Source organism: Saprolegnia parasitica (genome assembly GCF_000151545.1).
Source record: "Saprolegnia parasitica CBS 223.65 unplaced genomic scaffold supercont2.121, whole genome shotgun sequence".
NCBI lineage: Eukaryota > Oomycota > Saprolegniomycetes > Saprolegniales > Saprolegniaceae > Saprolegnia > Saprolegnia parasitica.
This window is the reverse complement of record NW_012156515.1, coordinates 102,881-116,828: the sequence shown is the minus strand read 5'-3', so window position 1 is coordinate 116,828 and position 13,948 is coordinate 102,881. Positions and strand designations below refer to the sequence as shown.

The following is a 13,948-nucleotide window of genomic DNA, read 5'->3' as shown; positions in this document are numbered from 1 at the left end:
GATACGTCCTCGTCTCGTCAATGTTGTGATGCAGCTTCCAAGGCGGTGCGGAATGAAGTTCTATCTCGAGCGGCGAAGCTTGGAGAGCAAGGTGATTATAGGTCGTTGCTGCCGGTAGTGACTCCGTTGTGCACACACATGAACTGCTCTAGTAAAAGCATCTCGTCACGCAATCGTTTCACGCAGTATGGCGTTGGTCGGGTCGACGCTCAGCGCGTTCTGCGCGCGTGGGCTGCCACGTTGCGGAGATTTTATTTGTCTAAAAATAGCCAATGGCGTTGCAGCTGGTAAGGAACGTGTGATTAGCCAGCGGATTGCTTGCGTCCAGTTTCGCATTGCCCAAGATACCAGCAGCAGCATGGGCTCGATCATCTCGCGGCCCGTCGTGACGTCCGTGGGCGTCCTGTACCCTGCGTACGCAAGCTTCAAAGCGCTCGAGACGCCGGCGACGGACGATGACAAGCAGTGGCTCACGTACTGGGTCGTCTTCTCCATCACGTCGTCGGCCGAAGAAGTCGCGGAGCGCGTCGTCTCGTACCTTCCGGGCTACTATGTCCTCAAGTGCATCTTCCTCGTGTGGCTCATGCTGCCCAAGACGCGCGGTGCGATCATCGTCTACGACAAGTACCTCCAGCCGCTCCTCAAGCAGTACGAGCCGCTGCTCGATGCCAAGCTCGCCGCCTTCAAGACGTATGTCGACAACTGGATCGCCGACATGAAGGCCAACGGCGCTCGTACATCAAGCAAGGCCTGACGATCAGCATCGAGAAGGCCATGGAGGTCCAGGAGGCGGCTGCGAAGAGCCCGCTCAAGGCCAAAGTCGCCGACAAGATGGCCGAGATCAAGTCGAAAGGCTTGCAGATGACGTCGGACAGTGTCGCCAAGATCAAGGCGCAGGTCTCGCGCCGCAAGATGTCGTCGTCCATCGACGCTGACGTCGACGCCGAGCCGGAAGCCACCGAGTAGAAGTAGACAAGAGAAAACAGAATATCTATACCACATGTATGTTGTTGCACTGTTTTGCTGCTGCCAACACGCGCTTATGTCGAGATGTACGAGTACTTGTAGTCTTCCTTCGAGTTGGACTTGTCAATGTACGAGTGGGGCTTGAAGTGCTCGGCCTGGATGAGCTCCGCGAGCATCGGTGCCACGGACAGGCGCTTGACCTTGTCCGAGTGGAAGCGCTTCGGGTCCATCGGGATCGTGTCCATGACGACGACCTCGGCGACCGCCGACTTTTCAATGTCTTCCTCGGCGTTGCCCGTCATGAGCGGGTGCGACGCAAGGCAGAACGACCGCCGGGCGCCCTGCTCCTTGACGATCGCGGCGAGCTTGCACAGCGTGCCACTCGTGTCGACCATGTCGTCGACGACGATGACCTCGGCGCCCTTGACGTCGCCCACAAGCTGGATCTCGTCGGGCTTGTCGCCGTCGGCGCCGCCGCGAATGCAGCTGGCAAACGTGATCGGAATGTCCGGCAGCCACTTCTTGAGGCCGCGCTGGAAGACGCGCGCCTTCTTGACGCACTCGGGGTTGGGCGCCAAGACGACGATCGGGCCCTTAAAGAACACCTGCGTCGCAAAGTACTCGACGCCGGCCATGACCGTATCGAGCGTCTCGACCGGAATGTGCGCGTTGAAGAAGCTGGCTTCATGGCCCTGGCCGCGCAGCTGAAGGTCGACGGCGATGACGCGGTCGACGCCCATGACTTCAAGCATCTTGGCAATGTCCTGGGCCGGGCTGTGCACGAACTTGGAGTTCAAGCTTGTCGCGCTCGGGCTGCCGCGGCGATGGTGCTTGTAGGCGTAGTACGGAATGACGGCGGTCACCTTCTTGGCGCTCGCGCGACGCATCGTGCTCACCATGAGCAAGAGCTCAATCACATTGTCGTTGACGGGCTGCGCAAGCGACTGCACCAAGTAGACGTCCTTGCCGCGCACCGACTCTTCAATCTGGCACTGCACTTCGCCGTCGGCAAAGCGGCCAAGCTTGAGGCGCGCGACGCGCGTGCCAAGGCGGCGCGCAATGTCATCCGCGAGCTCAAAGTTGGACGAGCCCGAGAAGATCTTGAGCTCGTGGCAGCCCGGGATGAACATGCCCGCGTGCGTGCACGGGTGCTTGTCGGACGGGAAGAAGGGCGAGAACGGGTCCACGCGCTTGCGGTACTGGGGCACGCCGAACTCGAGGTCGCGGAGGTCCGACGACTGCGCCGCCACCGGGCGCTTCCATGCGCCGAGCGCGTAGCCAGCGCTGACGGCGACGCAGCCTGCTGCCGAGGCGAACCGATCGAGACGCCACATCTTCGTGCAAATGGATTACCCAAACTGAAGCCGCCAGTATGGGATCCAGAATCGTATCCTAACGGGGATTGGCCAAAATGATTCTATCATGAGCCAATCACGAGCCAAGGCATCCTCACCACAGAACCAGCGTCGCATCCCACTCTTCGTCGACGAATACAATGTCGGAATTCAATGACGTATACAAAACGTGGGACAAAGAAGGGGAAAATGAAAATAATTTGGAAGAGGATTGGAATAAAATCATGCTCGAAACCAAAAACGCCCCCCGATTGGCAGCTACGACGCGGCATGCATGCCGAATTGAAGTGAACCGACACGCCGAAAATAATAGGCGGCAGCGTTCGCCCTTGCTGGTGGACGTCTACCTACACATACGAGGAAACCTTGGCCTCCGATGAAGCGACGAAGCGGAGAGCCAATGCACCCAATCGGGCCGGGTGGTTTTGAGCCACGTCTTGTTCGAACGTGCACAAGATGAGTAAATAGATACTGCTACTCCACTGGCCCTTGCGCCTCTTCAACCATACAAGCTTCCTCCACCCCCAAAGAAGAGCCACCACCGAATGCACCTGGCACCTGATGCGAAGAAGGAACGTCATCGCGCTGGGTTCGTGCGTGCATTGACGACGACCGGGCGCCATTGAGTGTCGATTGTCGATTCGAATGAATGCCTGTCTCATGCCACGTCCTAATTTTGCGCATGTGGCACATGCCGATCCTACTCGGTGATGGGCAAAGTCCGATTTGAAAAACTCAAAAAATGGCGGCAAGTCGCACGGACGAGCTCGTTGCACTTGCGATCACGACCAACGCCCGCGGGTACCGCCACCTCGTGTCGCTCTACAAGGCCCAGTACCACGTGGACGAGCTCCAAGCAGAGGACAAGGCGTGCGTCACGGCCGCCGTACGCGCGCTCCGCGTGCAGGACGCAGCGGCCGACCGGGCGCCCGCGCCAGCAGGCGTCGCCGTCTTGACCGCGTATACGACCGACTATAGCATTGGCGCCGCTTGCGCCGCCATCAACAAGCAGTACGCCGATCGCCACGGGTACGAGTTTTACTGCGACGAGCTGCCGTACGACGAGATGATGAGCGCGATTGCGCCGCGCCGCTTTTGCGGCTGGTACAAGGTCGCCATGCTCCGGCGCCTCTTGGCCAATCTGGACGACTTGGACGCGCGAGGCATCGGCTATCTCTTCTGGATCGACGCCGATGCCGTTGTCATCGATCAAGACAAGCCTGCGTCTGCACTCATTGCCGCGGCGGGCCATCGCGGTACACAGCTTCTATCCGTCGCGTCTTATTTTTTGAATAAACATGGTAGAGCTCATTCTTGCCGAGGACATGAACCCGTGCTGCCTCGTCAACACAGGCGTGCTCCTCGTCCGCGTCTGCGAGTGGAGCCAGCGCGTCTGGGACGACGTCTGGGCCATGCGGCGGTACTTTGACGTCTTCTTTTACGAGCAGTCGGCGCTCCTCCGGGTTTTAAAACAGCGCGACGAAGGCCTTCTCGACGTCCAGCCCTTCCACAGCTTTGTCAAGCGCGGCCCTAGTGGCCTCAAACTCTTCCCGCACGTGGCCGTGACGCCGCATTTGGCCCTCAACTCGAACCGATGTCGCGGGCTCACGGTTCACGTCAGCGATCCGGCTCGACGCATCGACACAAACCACTCTGCGGACGAAGACCCACACGCAATGGCCGAGTATATTTTCCACTGCGCCGGTACGAGTCGCTTCTTGCTTGAGGTTCGATATCTTGCATAGGTCGTTGTGACAAGGCGCGGACGCTGGAGGCCGTACTCGCCGCGCACGGGCTGGACACGTCGTCGCTCGGGCTCTCGCAGCTCAAGCTCGTGCGCTCCAAAGCCACAAGCGCCGTCCCAAAGGAATAGATCAACACGTCAAACACACGAAAAAGAACGTGCCAAAAAAGAGGATATCCTGTCTTATGTCCGACCTGCTTACTTCTTCAAGCTCTGGCCGAGGAGTTCTTCCAAAAGCGTGTTGAGGTCACCGAGCATGACGCGGCCGTCGTCGACAAGGCCCGCCGACATGCAGCTGTTCATGTGCACTTGCTTGGCGACCTTGACCGCGAGGTCGTCGTTGGTCGCGCGCAGTTCGTTGAGCTTGAGCATGATCGGGTGGCGCGGGTTGATCTGAAGCACGTGCTTGGAGGCCGGCATCGCCATGCCGCCGCCCTGCTGCTGGTTGACCATCGCCATCATCTTGCGGATCGAGGCCGACTCGTGGTCCGTCACGACGGCCGGCGAGTCGGCGAGGCGGTTCGTCATCACGACGTTCGACACCTTGTCGTCCAAATGCAATTTGAGCCACGCAGTGAAGAGGTCGGCGGCCTCGCCCGAAAGCTTGGCGCCCTCGGTTTCGTCCTAGCAATTAGACCCGGTCGATTCTTTGATCCATCATGTCGGCGTACATCCTGGAGGTCGAGCTTGGCGTTCTCGGCCGAGACGATCTTGCGGCCGTTGAATTCTTCGACGTTGTTCATGACAAAGTCATCGACCGGGTGGTACGCAAAGATGACCTCCTTCTTCGTCTTCCTGCACAAAGCATTGGTGAGCGCCACGTCGAAACCAAGTCGAAAAATTCTGAAAAATTCCGAAATATTCCGAAACAATTTCGGATCCATTTCGACTCTTTTTTGATAGAAAAGACGTACTTGAAGGCTTCGTAGTACGGCGACTGAAGCGCCATTTCGCGCGACGGGGCGCAAATGTAGTAGATTTCCGATTGGTCGGGCGACGCGCGCGAGACGTACTCGTCCAGGGACGTGGTGGCCTCCGGGTCGAGCGCCGACGACTCGTAGCGCAGCAGCTTGGCCAACGCGGCCTACACCATATGTATCCCACTTGAGCTTTCTCATCGGCGCACCTTGTTCTGGAAGTCCATGCACACGCCTTCCTTGATAAACATGCCAAACTCCTTGAAGAACGCGTCGTACGTGTCCGGGTCCTTGCGCGCGCGTTCGTCCAAGAACTTGAGGATGCGGCGCGTGAGCACGTCCTTCATCTTGAGGAGGAGGCGCGAGTCCTGCATCTTCTCACGCGACAAGCTCAGCGGGAGGTCTTCGCTGTCGACAACGCCACGCACAAAACGCATCCAGTCGGGCAGAATGTCGGGCGATTGGCGCTCAATGAGCACCTTGCGCGAGTAGAGAGAGACGCCGGGTTCGAGGCGCGCGTACCCGTGCTTCTCCGTGTGCGACGACCCAATGAAGAAGAGCGTCTTGAGCTCGATGGGCGCGTCGGCCTTGAAGTGCAGGCGGTACATGGGCTCGTCGAAGGCGTTCGCGATAAACTTGTAAAACTCGGCGTACTGGTCGTCCGAGATCTCGTCGACCGGCTTGGTCCACAGCGCTTGGACGACGTTGACTTCGGTCGTGTTGAGGAGGATCGGGAACGCGACAAAGTTCGAGTACTTCTTGATGATCGACTCGACCTTCTCCGGCGTCGCATACTCCTTGCACGACTCCTTCATGTGCATGACGATCTTGGAGCCGCGGGCCGCGTCGTCACTCTCGGACACCTCGAACGAGCCAGAGCTATCCAGTTGCGTTCATACAGAAGGCGGGAACAGAGAGCAAGCATACCCGTCCGACGACCAGACGTGGCCCTTGGCGCCGTCGAGCGCGGACCGGGAGTGGACCTCGACCTTGTCGGCGACCATAAAGGCCGAGTAAAAGCCGACGCCAAACTTGCCAATGATGCCCGTGACGGCCGCCGTCGACTCGGACGGCGACTAGACGCGCATGCGATGAGATCGCTGGTCCACAACGAGAGAATGGACTACTATCACCTCGGTCTTGAGCTGCTCCATAAAGGCCTTGGAGCCCGACCGCGCGATCGTGCCGAGGTTCATGACGAGCTCTTCCTTGGTCATGCCAATGCCCGTATCTTCGATCGTGAGCGTGTGGTTGACCGTATCGGTCGTGATGAGAATCTTGGGCTCGAGCTCCGGGTTCAGGATCGACGACCCAACCGCCTGATACGGCCATGAGGAGAATGCCACAGCGACTTGGATGTCGTACCTGGTGATGGCGAAACTTCTCGAGCGCGTCCGAAGCGTTCGAGATGAGCTCACGCACAAAGACCTCCTTGTCCGTGTAGATCGAGTGTGTCACAATGTCGAGGAGCTGGCGCGTCTCGGCCTGGAACTCGTGCTTGGTCGCGGCTTCGCTGGCGTAGCTGCGCATGAGCGTGGGCAGCGCCAGCATGGCCTGGCGGCGCAGGCCCGGGATCGAAGCGCGGGCAGCAGGCTTGAGGACGGCGCGGGCGGCCACGGCCTGGCGCACGGCGCGGATTGAGTGGCGCAGCATCATTCGGTCAAAAGCGGATTGCCATCGGCCATGTTCCTGTCGTGCGCCTGTCCTAATTAGGACTTTCACACCAGCTGTTGGAAACCAGGATTTCGCCGCAACGTGCAGCGAGCTCCCCCATGGGTACTCGCAGCGGGGCGCGACCGCGAATGGCTTCTTCGGCAGCTTCTTCGCACCTGCCGCACGCGTGCGAGATGCAAAAGCGCACTGCGCGCTAGTTCCGTGCCGCCGCCCATGGCCAATCAGGCCACCCCCCCGGTCACCCCCGTGTTGAAGTTTCAGCCCCCAGCTGCAGAGCCACCACTAGATACGCTTGGTCCGGGTCGTAATCCTGTGGTAACAGCCTCTTGCAGCCGTGATTTGGAAGGCGCCATTCATGGGATCGCGGCCGAGTAGCTCAACGAGTAGCATCGTGCCGAGCTGGACACGAGATCCGGTCGTCGTTAGGATCGCGCAAGTATCAACCAAGCTCGCGTCTCGACCCGACGCAATCACCCGCCGTGCTTGCACCTGATGACCTCGCCCGGTCGTCTCTCATGATATTGCTCCACTGTACTCGGCGCAACACCAAATCGGTGCCTGCAATCTGAAATTAGGATCGGTCCTGGGGCGCCATTTTTCTCGAAAACTCGCATGTGCATACGGATACGGTATTCGTATCCGGTGCCAAGCGTATCTTCTAGGGGTGCGCACCGTCCAACGGGCGTATCATCATGTCCATGCTGCCCCTTCTACTCGAAGGCGATGGCCGGCAGTGTCTCTGCACGCCGAGATCTTCCGGTCACGCGCTAGCACGTTGTGGCAGTCACGTGTGGCGTGGAGGCTGCGTGGTGCGGTTGTATCGCCAGTCGCCGCTGCCCACAGCGTTGGTCACCTTGCGAGCTTCTTGGTTGACAGTGCGAGACGCGGCGCCGTCCACTGTGACGGCAAGCGACTTGGATCAGCACATCGCGACGAGATGCCATCTCAGGTGCTCGTGATTGGCTCGTTTTGGGTTCTTCCAACCACCTTTCCTATTCAGTTTGCATTTTGCAGCATCCCCAAATTGGCACGATGGAAGTATCCGCGTACTACTGCCTCTATAAGACGAGCAAGTGCCGCAACCCGCGTGGGCTCAAGCGAGATGGGACGCTCCACCGAATGTGCAACGACCACCGTGCCAAGGCCAACGAGAGCCAGCGAAAGAGCGAAGCCAAGAAGCGGTTCCGCAAGCACGTCGGTCTCAAGCGCCCAGACTCGTGGTCGCTGCCTTTGGCCCATGTCGACAATCTGCCAATGACGCAGTGGCACCGTCCCGTTCTAGAAGACGACGCGTCGACAGACGAAGTGAGGTGGCCCGCGCCTCCCAAGATGGCGCTGGCGTTCATTCTCGACGCGGACGACGTCGGCATGTGCCGTCACGCGTAGTATGATGCTTAGCTTAACCAAACATGTGGTCGACGTGTCTACACGGTATCGTGGTGGTGCGTGGCCGGGTCGTTGTCCTTGGGCTCGACGTGGCGGCCACAGCAGCAATAGCAACAGCAGGCGAGGAGGTTGAGGAGGATCATGAGCACCCACGGCGCCAGCACGAGGCCGACCTACACAGCAATAGTTTTGCAATGGAATGCATTCCGCAAAGGGGCAAAAATACCATAATGAGCCACGGGAGGAGCACGTAAAACGACGAGAAATCGCCCGATTGAAGGCGGTAGGCGAGGATGAAGAACGGCGACATGGCCGCAAAGACACCGACAAAGACACAGAAGAGACCAAAGAGGCTCGGCGCCGGCTCGTCTTCGTGGCCGGTTCCTTCCTCGAGGTGCGCCATGCGGTGCTTTCGGCGCAAGTACGTTTGAATCTAATCCAAAGACACACAATATCAGACCTTATTCAAGCCAGAAAACGACGAGATAAGTCGACGTAGTACATGAGGCACGACGAGCGTAATGATGTAGATCCACACGGGAAGAAACACAATCCACCAGCTGCAATTGATGGTATCTTCAATCTTCAAGGCCACGAGGAGCGCAAACGCGAGCCGCAAGACACTCATGGTCCACGAGTTGAGAATGTCCAGCATCTACACGTTGTCGCATGAGCCATGGCAAGCGAATTCGATTCCGTGTACGAGGCTCATCTTGGACGTGCCAAAGGTCGAGTCAGTGGCATGGGCGCGAGCAAACGCAGAGTACGCCAAGAGGCCCGTGATGACCTTCTCCAAGAGGTAAAAGCCTTCGAGGACGTAGTACGGTGCGAGGACGAGGTGCATGGACCAGTCAATCGAGTGCTGGAGTTTCATAGCGACAAAGATCTGGCAGGCGACGAAGAGCAGCGCCTTGGTGAGCAGCAACCTACAAGCAAGTGATGCTAGGCTTGGGCACGTGACGACGACAACGTCGTACGTTTTGCCGAGCAGACGGAGCGGCTTGGATTGACGGTCTTCGGGCTCTTGGTGGATGTCGGCGTCGTCACCCAGGAACGAGCACCCGATACAGCAGAGGTAGATGCCATCGAGAATCCACATCGGGACGAACACCGTGAGCCACGACCAGCCCACGTCATTGTCGATCTTGAGGCAGAAGAACACTAATCGTACACTTCACGATCGAGTCCAAAATGGCAAGGGCACGTACGCGGGATTGTCGAGAAGAAGCCAAGGAAGAGCGCGACGAACGAGAAAATGAGGCACTTGCCGAGCGGCCCTGAGGCGCTCAAGGAGCCGAGCATCGCCATGAGGAGCTCGTCCGGGCCCAAGTCGCCGTACTGGCTCACAAGCTTGACGCCGTCTTCGCCCATCATGTCGTAGATTTCGCGCTGCTTGGGGTCGCTCAGGATGTCGTAGGCCGCCTTCATGGCCATGAACTCTTCCTGCGCCTCGGGCGTGTTGCCGCGCTTGTCCGGGTGCAGCTGCAGCGCCTTGCGCCGGTAGGCCTTCTTGAGGTCCTCGGCCGAGACGTCCGTGGCGACGCCCATCGCATCGTACAGCTTCGTGTGCTTGGTCTGCCCCATGCTCGCCCTCCTTGGTCGTCCGTGGTTGCTGGCTCAATCCGGCTTACAACTGCCATCGCCGCGAAGCGTATTTTTATTCGATTGCACCGGCGAGCTTACAAATACCAAGTCTATTGAATCTTTTAGATTTCGCGATACATGATTCGCTGAAAAGCCGCCTTTTCCAGCGCATTTGATCCAATCCAATGACGATATTCATGGGGAAGGTCCAACTCAGCTGCGTCACACGTGGCTGACGACCACGAAAGCGCACCCTTCTCGTAGAGGGTGGGACATGGCATTGGCACCTCTGGAGGACCGAGCACGAGAGCGCACGCAGCTTGAAAACGTTCGAGCGACACCAAGTATATGGCCGCCAATCAGCATCAAGGCTGCTTGTGTGATTTCAGCCAATCCCAGCGCGAGTAGCCACCAGATTTCCATCCTGTGAAAGGGCTGCAGAGCTTGTCGCTGTGGTCCTGGCCTGTATTAAATGGTCATGTTCGACCGATTCTAATACACTTCGTCAATGAGCTTAACAGCTTGCACGTCATCGACGAGATCGGCTTGGTGCTTGCTTCAACGGTAACCTCTGAGACGTCTGGCTCTGGAAGCGGAGATCAATGCCCGTTGCGCCAGTGACTATGTTGGAGTACATGTGTGCGAGGAGCTCTTCCATGGCGTCGCGCTGTCAGTGTTTCAATGTTCGGCGCAATCCAAGCTCCCTGTTGATGCAAACGAACTCCTCACCAGGGTTGCGTCGAGGCAGACGCCGTCGGATCGGCCTGGGTATTGCTACCCAAATACTATAGCTTTGAGGCAAGCGAGGGGTCACACCAAAGGCATCGACAAGCAATGGCACCGGGTTCGGAAAGCTTGCCACTCGCCACGAGGATATTTTTGAAAGCGTAGCAGCCCAATCAGCAACAAGAACTTGGAATGTTGGCCAATTAAAACACAGCGTGCGGCAAGTAGCCGCTTGGATTCTTTTGCACCCGATCGTTTTGGATCCGAGCAAGGTGGCACTTCAAGCGCTCCGATAGCACAACCTTGGGGTCGGTTCCTTCTTGATAGCTTCTTCTTTCACGACCAACTCTACGAAGGGACCGAGCCATGACGCTAAATTTACAGCAACGTCGAGCGTCCATTGGTGCAAATGTTGCGTATCAAAATGTAGCCAATCCACAATCGCGCTGTATTTTCGGACGCCCCATTTTGGCCAATCGCATCTCGGACAGCCGAGATCTTTCAGTTGGAGAATGTCCGAGGGCTTTGTCGAGTACTACGAGACGTTCAAGGACGCGCGGGCCGACGTCGTGGGCCTCCTCAAGCGCATCGCCGTCGCCAACGGCGACAAGAAGGCCGAGCTCCTCCGCGAGGCCAACGCCAAGCTCCAGGAGCTCGAGCGCTACTGCCGCATCCTCGAGCAGGAGGCCAAGGGCGGCGATGCGCAGGAGAAGCGCAAGATGCAGGCGCAGCTGCGCGTGTGCCATGGAGACATTGACAAGCTCAAGAGCAGCCTCGAGAAGGAGGCGCTCTTAGGCCGGCCGGCGGCACCGGCGCCACGCACCGCGCAGGAGCAAGCGGCGGCATACCAAGCGGGCATGGACCGCACGACCAACCATCTGCAAGACGCGAAGCGCACGGTCGCCGAGATCGACGAGGTCGCGGTCAGCGTCGACGCCAATTTGGCGATTCAGCGCGAGCATCTGGAGCGGGCGCAGGGCAATGTGGACGAGACGCGTGCGGACGTGCAGGACGCCAAGAGCCATCTGCGAAGCCTGGCGCGGAAAGCATTTTCGAATTTGATCCTGCTCTCGATCATCATCCTCGGTCTGGTCGCGGGCATCGTGTACGCTCTTGTCTACAAGTTTTATTTGCGCTACCGAAACTAAGAAAACAGAATCAAGGCGCGGCCGATCGATGATCTCGTCAGCTTTTGAGCTGCTCATGGAGGTCGTCAGCGACGGAGCATTGTTTCAATTCCCTCCCAGTCCATGCGTCCATGGGTGGGCGTGCTATGGAGAGGAAAGGTGGTAGCCGACGTCCAGCCGACGCGAGTAGCGTTGGGAGGAGCAGACTAGCTTGTCTACACAATTTTTATTGGGTTCCGAAGCTTTCTCACGTCCCACAACACGCTCAGTCCACCACTAACCGCTCGCTTGGTTAGAGCCTGGACCACAAACCAAATGAATCCTCGCAGCTCAGGAATATCTCTCGTCGCATCTTGCACTACCCACACTCGAATAGTACGAACACGTAGTTAAACACATGGTGCCAACACCATCAGTCGAGTTAAAATGGAGCTAAACGGGAGCGTTAAAATACGAAGCAAGCCAGCACCCGTGCAGCCAACCCTCTTACATCTTACTCGGTGCAATACATATGTTCCTCTCCGGCACACTCTAGAGATTCCCACAGCGCACGCAAAACCACAGTTTCTTTGTCTTTATAGAGGATTCACGCAAGACTTCTGGTGGACCTCGGTTCTTACGACCACAAACGGGGCGGTGCTACAAAAGACTCGGTAGTCGACGCACCACTTGCATCCTTCGACGGCGCAGAGATCAGCGGAGTAGAGTCAAGACTACTCTTGCGATACGAGCGGAGCTCCTTCTCGCCGTGTGCATAGCTAATACAAGTAGCTCGCCGAGCAATCTTTAGAGAAACCGGGCGCGTACGTGCATTTGGCGCCATACGTGCAGCTGCCCCGCGCGTGGTTGGCACACAGCTTTGTCTTGATCTTGTTCCACTCCATGCTGTCGTGACGGTACCTACGTCACGTGTCAGAGTGGTCGATGACATCTCGCGGGCGCACTCGCAGTCGTCTCCGCGGGTGCACGCGCCGCGGCGGTAAAACGTGCACGCTGGCTTGTACACGGGCGATGATGGCGCTCGCCAATTCATCGACGACACACAGCGCTCGTTGGCAAGCGTTCGAACGGACGGCGGAGGACCAGGGTTGTAGCGCCACGCAGACTTGACGGGGGAGCCATAGCCGTCCGCGTCCGAGCCAGAGCTACAATCGCGCCATATAAACCGAGTTGACGGCACTGAGCACGCACCTGTCTGTCGTGCTCATGTCGGCGCAGATTTTTGCTTTCGTCGCGGTTGCCGCGTCTGCGACAAACGGTCGCAGCTCCGCAATCGAGTGTGCGTAGCTAATGCGCACATGTCATGGAGTCGCAAACGGTGTCGACTACGTACACGCAACTCGCACCAAACGAGCACGACCCCTTCTTCATGTGGTAGCATATCTTGGTCTTCAAGTAGCCGTGTTTGGGCTTTGCTGCCGGTCGGTACGGAGGTGGTGCCTCGAGTTGAGACGGCCCCCGCAACGCCCGAGCAATGCGCTGGTACTTGGCCACATTCTCGGTTGTCGTCGGGGCTTGGGCCAGAAGAGTGGCAAGGTCTTCCATGGCTTGACCTCGCGATACCACCAGGTCGAGCGACGGGTGCGTCGACATGAGGAGGGCAACGAGCACCCAATGCAGGCACCACTGCTGTCGGTCGTGATCGTCGTCGCTGCGGCGAAGTGTTGGCAACGGTGCTAGAAGGCCGAGCAGCACGAGCAAGCGATCCGACACGGACATATCAGTTCTGAAGCTCTGTTGTGGCCTTCGCTATGGACCGAGTCCAACCCATCACGCGTCCGCGACGAGCTGGACGCGAGTATATGATGTCGCTAGACGTGCCGATTTTTTTACTCTGGATTGTGATTGGTGGTTCGAAAAAGCAACGACCAATCAAGAGGTCGATTACTCGATCGCGCTTGTCTCGAGCCATCGATGGCATGCTGCCGCTTCGCATGTCGATACGACATGTCTTCTTCGACTTTTAGTACCCTGGCATGCCCACCTAGTTCGTATACCAGTATGTACTAGAGTAGGCATTCCGAGTCCATGGCCTAAACAACGCGTTCCATGGCGAGCAGGCACGTTTCTCATCGCTGCGCACGCCGCCTGTCAATTCTCGCAACGCGATGCCATTGGCGCATTTCTTGTATCGCTTTTGATTTTAGCCAATCACCTTGCGTCCATCGCACACACTCTGTCCCAGCGCGCAGTGACACACGGGTGCAGACAGAAATTGGCGATGACCGAGTCCTTCCGCGAGTACTACGAAGCGTTCAAGGACCTCCGCTCCGAGGCAGCGGCCGTCATCCGCCTCATTCCCGACGCGCCGGCAGACCGCCGCACGGCCCTTGAGCGCGACGCGCGCGACCGCATCGAAGAAGTCGAGCGCTACGTGCGCATCCTTGGCCAAGAGGCGCTTGGCGGCGACGCCCACATGAAGCGCAAGATGCAGACGCAGCTGCATAGCTGCAAGTCGGACCTCGAGAA

At 58.3% G+C, this 13,948-nt stretch overlaps 8 protein-coding genes across 8 annotated transcripts; 4 read left to right on the top strand and 4 right to left on the bottom strand.

The window, feature by feature from the left end:
* Nucleotides 1–358: 358 nt before the first annotated feature.
* SPRG_22323 (hypothetical protein) lies at nt 359–966 on the top strand (the record flags this gene model as incomplete). Its single annotated transcript, XM_012353373.1, has 2 exons — nt 359–694; nt 745–966. 2 exons carry the CDS (start codon nt 359–361, stop codon nt 964–966), a joined length of 558 nt encoding a protein of 185 aa, XP_012208763.1.
* Nucleotides 967–994: 28 nt separating this feature from the next.
* On the bottom strand, nt 995–2,321 carry SPRG_13259 (hypothetical protein). The gene has a single exon (XM_012353360.1). The coding sequence runs from the start codon at nt 2,298–2,300 to the stop codon at nt 1,041–1,043; it is 1,260 nt and encodes a 419-aa protein (XP_012208750.1). The 5' UTR covers nt 2,301–2,321; the 3' UTR covers nt 995–1,040.
* A 742-nt stretch (nt 2,322–3,063) lies between these two features.
* On the top strand, nt 3,064–4,215 carry SPRG_13258 (hypothetical protein; the record flags this gene model as incomplete). The annotated part of the gene is made up of 3 exons (XM_012353359.1): nt 3,064–3,577; nt 3,627–4,025; nt 4,067–4,215. 3 exons carry the CDS (start codon nt 3,064–3,066, stop codon nt 4,192–4,194), a joined length of 1,041 nt encoding a protein of 346 aa, XP_012208749.1. The 3' UTR covers nt 4,195–4,215.
* A 48-nt stretch (nt 4,216–4,263) lies between these two features.
* Nucleotides 4,264–6,635, bottom strand: SPRG_13257 (hypothetical protein; the record flags this gene model as incomplete). The annotated part of the gene is made up of 7 exons (XM_012353358.1): nt 4,264–4,689; nt 4,737–4,860; nt 4,980–5,149; nt 5,192–5,861; nt 5,910–6,058; nt 6,116–6,301; nt 6,348–6,635. The coding sequence occupies 7 exons, from the start codon at nt 6,633–6,635 to the stop codon at nt 4,264–4,266; spliced, it is 2,013 nt and encodes a 670-aa protein (XP_012208748.1).
* Nucleotides 6,636–7,667: 1,032 nt separating this feature from the next.
* SPRG_13256 (hypothetical protein) lies at nt 7,668–7,938 on the top strand (the record flags this gene model as incomplete). The annotated part of the gene is made up of 2 exons (XM_012353357.1): nt 7,668–7,876; nt 7,920–7,938. The coding sequence occupies exons 1-2, from the start codon at nt 7,689–7,691 to the stop codon at nt 7,936–7,938; spliced, it is 207 nt and encodes a 68-aa protein (XP_012208747.1). The 5' UTR covers nt 7,668–7,688.
* A 142-nt stretch (nt 7,939–8,080) lies between these two features.
* Nucleotides 8,081–9,667, bottom strand: SPRG_13255 (hypothetical protein; the record flags this gene model as incomplete). Its single annotated transcript, XM_012353356.1, has 6 exons — nt 9,251–9,667; nt 9,020–9,203; nt 8,746–8,968; nt 8,545–8,697; nt 8,269–8,475; nt 8,081–8,215 (listed from the first exon to the last, which is right to left on the bottom strand). The coding sequence occupies exons 1-6, from the start codon at nt 9,624–9,626 to the stop codon at nt 8,081–8,083; spliced, it is 1,278 nt and encodes a 425-aa protein (XP_012208746.1). The 5' UTR covers nt 9,627–9,667.
* Nucleotides 9,668–10,864: 1,197 nt separating this feature from the next.
* SPRG_13254 (hypothetical protein) lies at nt 10,865–11,551 on the top strand (the record flags this gene model as incomplete). Its single annotated transcript, XM_012353355.1, has 1 exon — nt 10,865–11,551. The coding sequence occupies one exon, from the start codon at nt 10,865–10,867 to the stop codon at nt 11,498–11,500; it is 636 nt and encodes a 211-aa protein (XP_012208745.1). The 3' UTR covers nt 11,501–11,551.
* Nucleotides 11,552–12,237: 686 nt separating this feature from the next.
* SPRG_13253 (hypothetical protein) lies at nt 12,238–13,198 on the bottom strand (the record flags this gene model as incomplete). Its single annotated transcript, XM_012353354.1, has 4 exons — nt 12,238–12,379; nt 12,424–12,624; nt 12,671–12,766; nt 12,813–13,198. The coding sequence occupies 4 exons, from the start codon at nt 13,196–13,198 to the stop codon at nt 12,238–12,240; spliced, it is 825 nt and encodes a 274-aa protein (XP_012208744.1).
* Nucleotides 13,199–13,948: the final 750 nt, after the last annotated feature.

Coding starts and splice junctions, on each gene's coding strand:
- SPRG_13259 (XM_012353360.1), bottom strand. CDS start 2,300: ATGTGGCGTCTCGATCGGTTCGCCTCGGCAGCAGGCTGCGTCGCCGTC.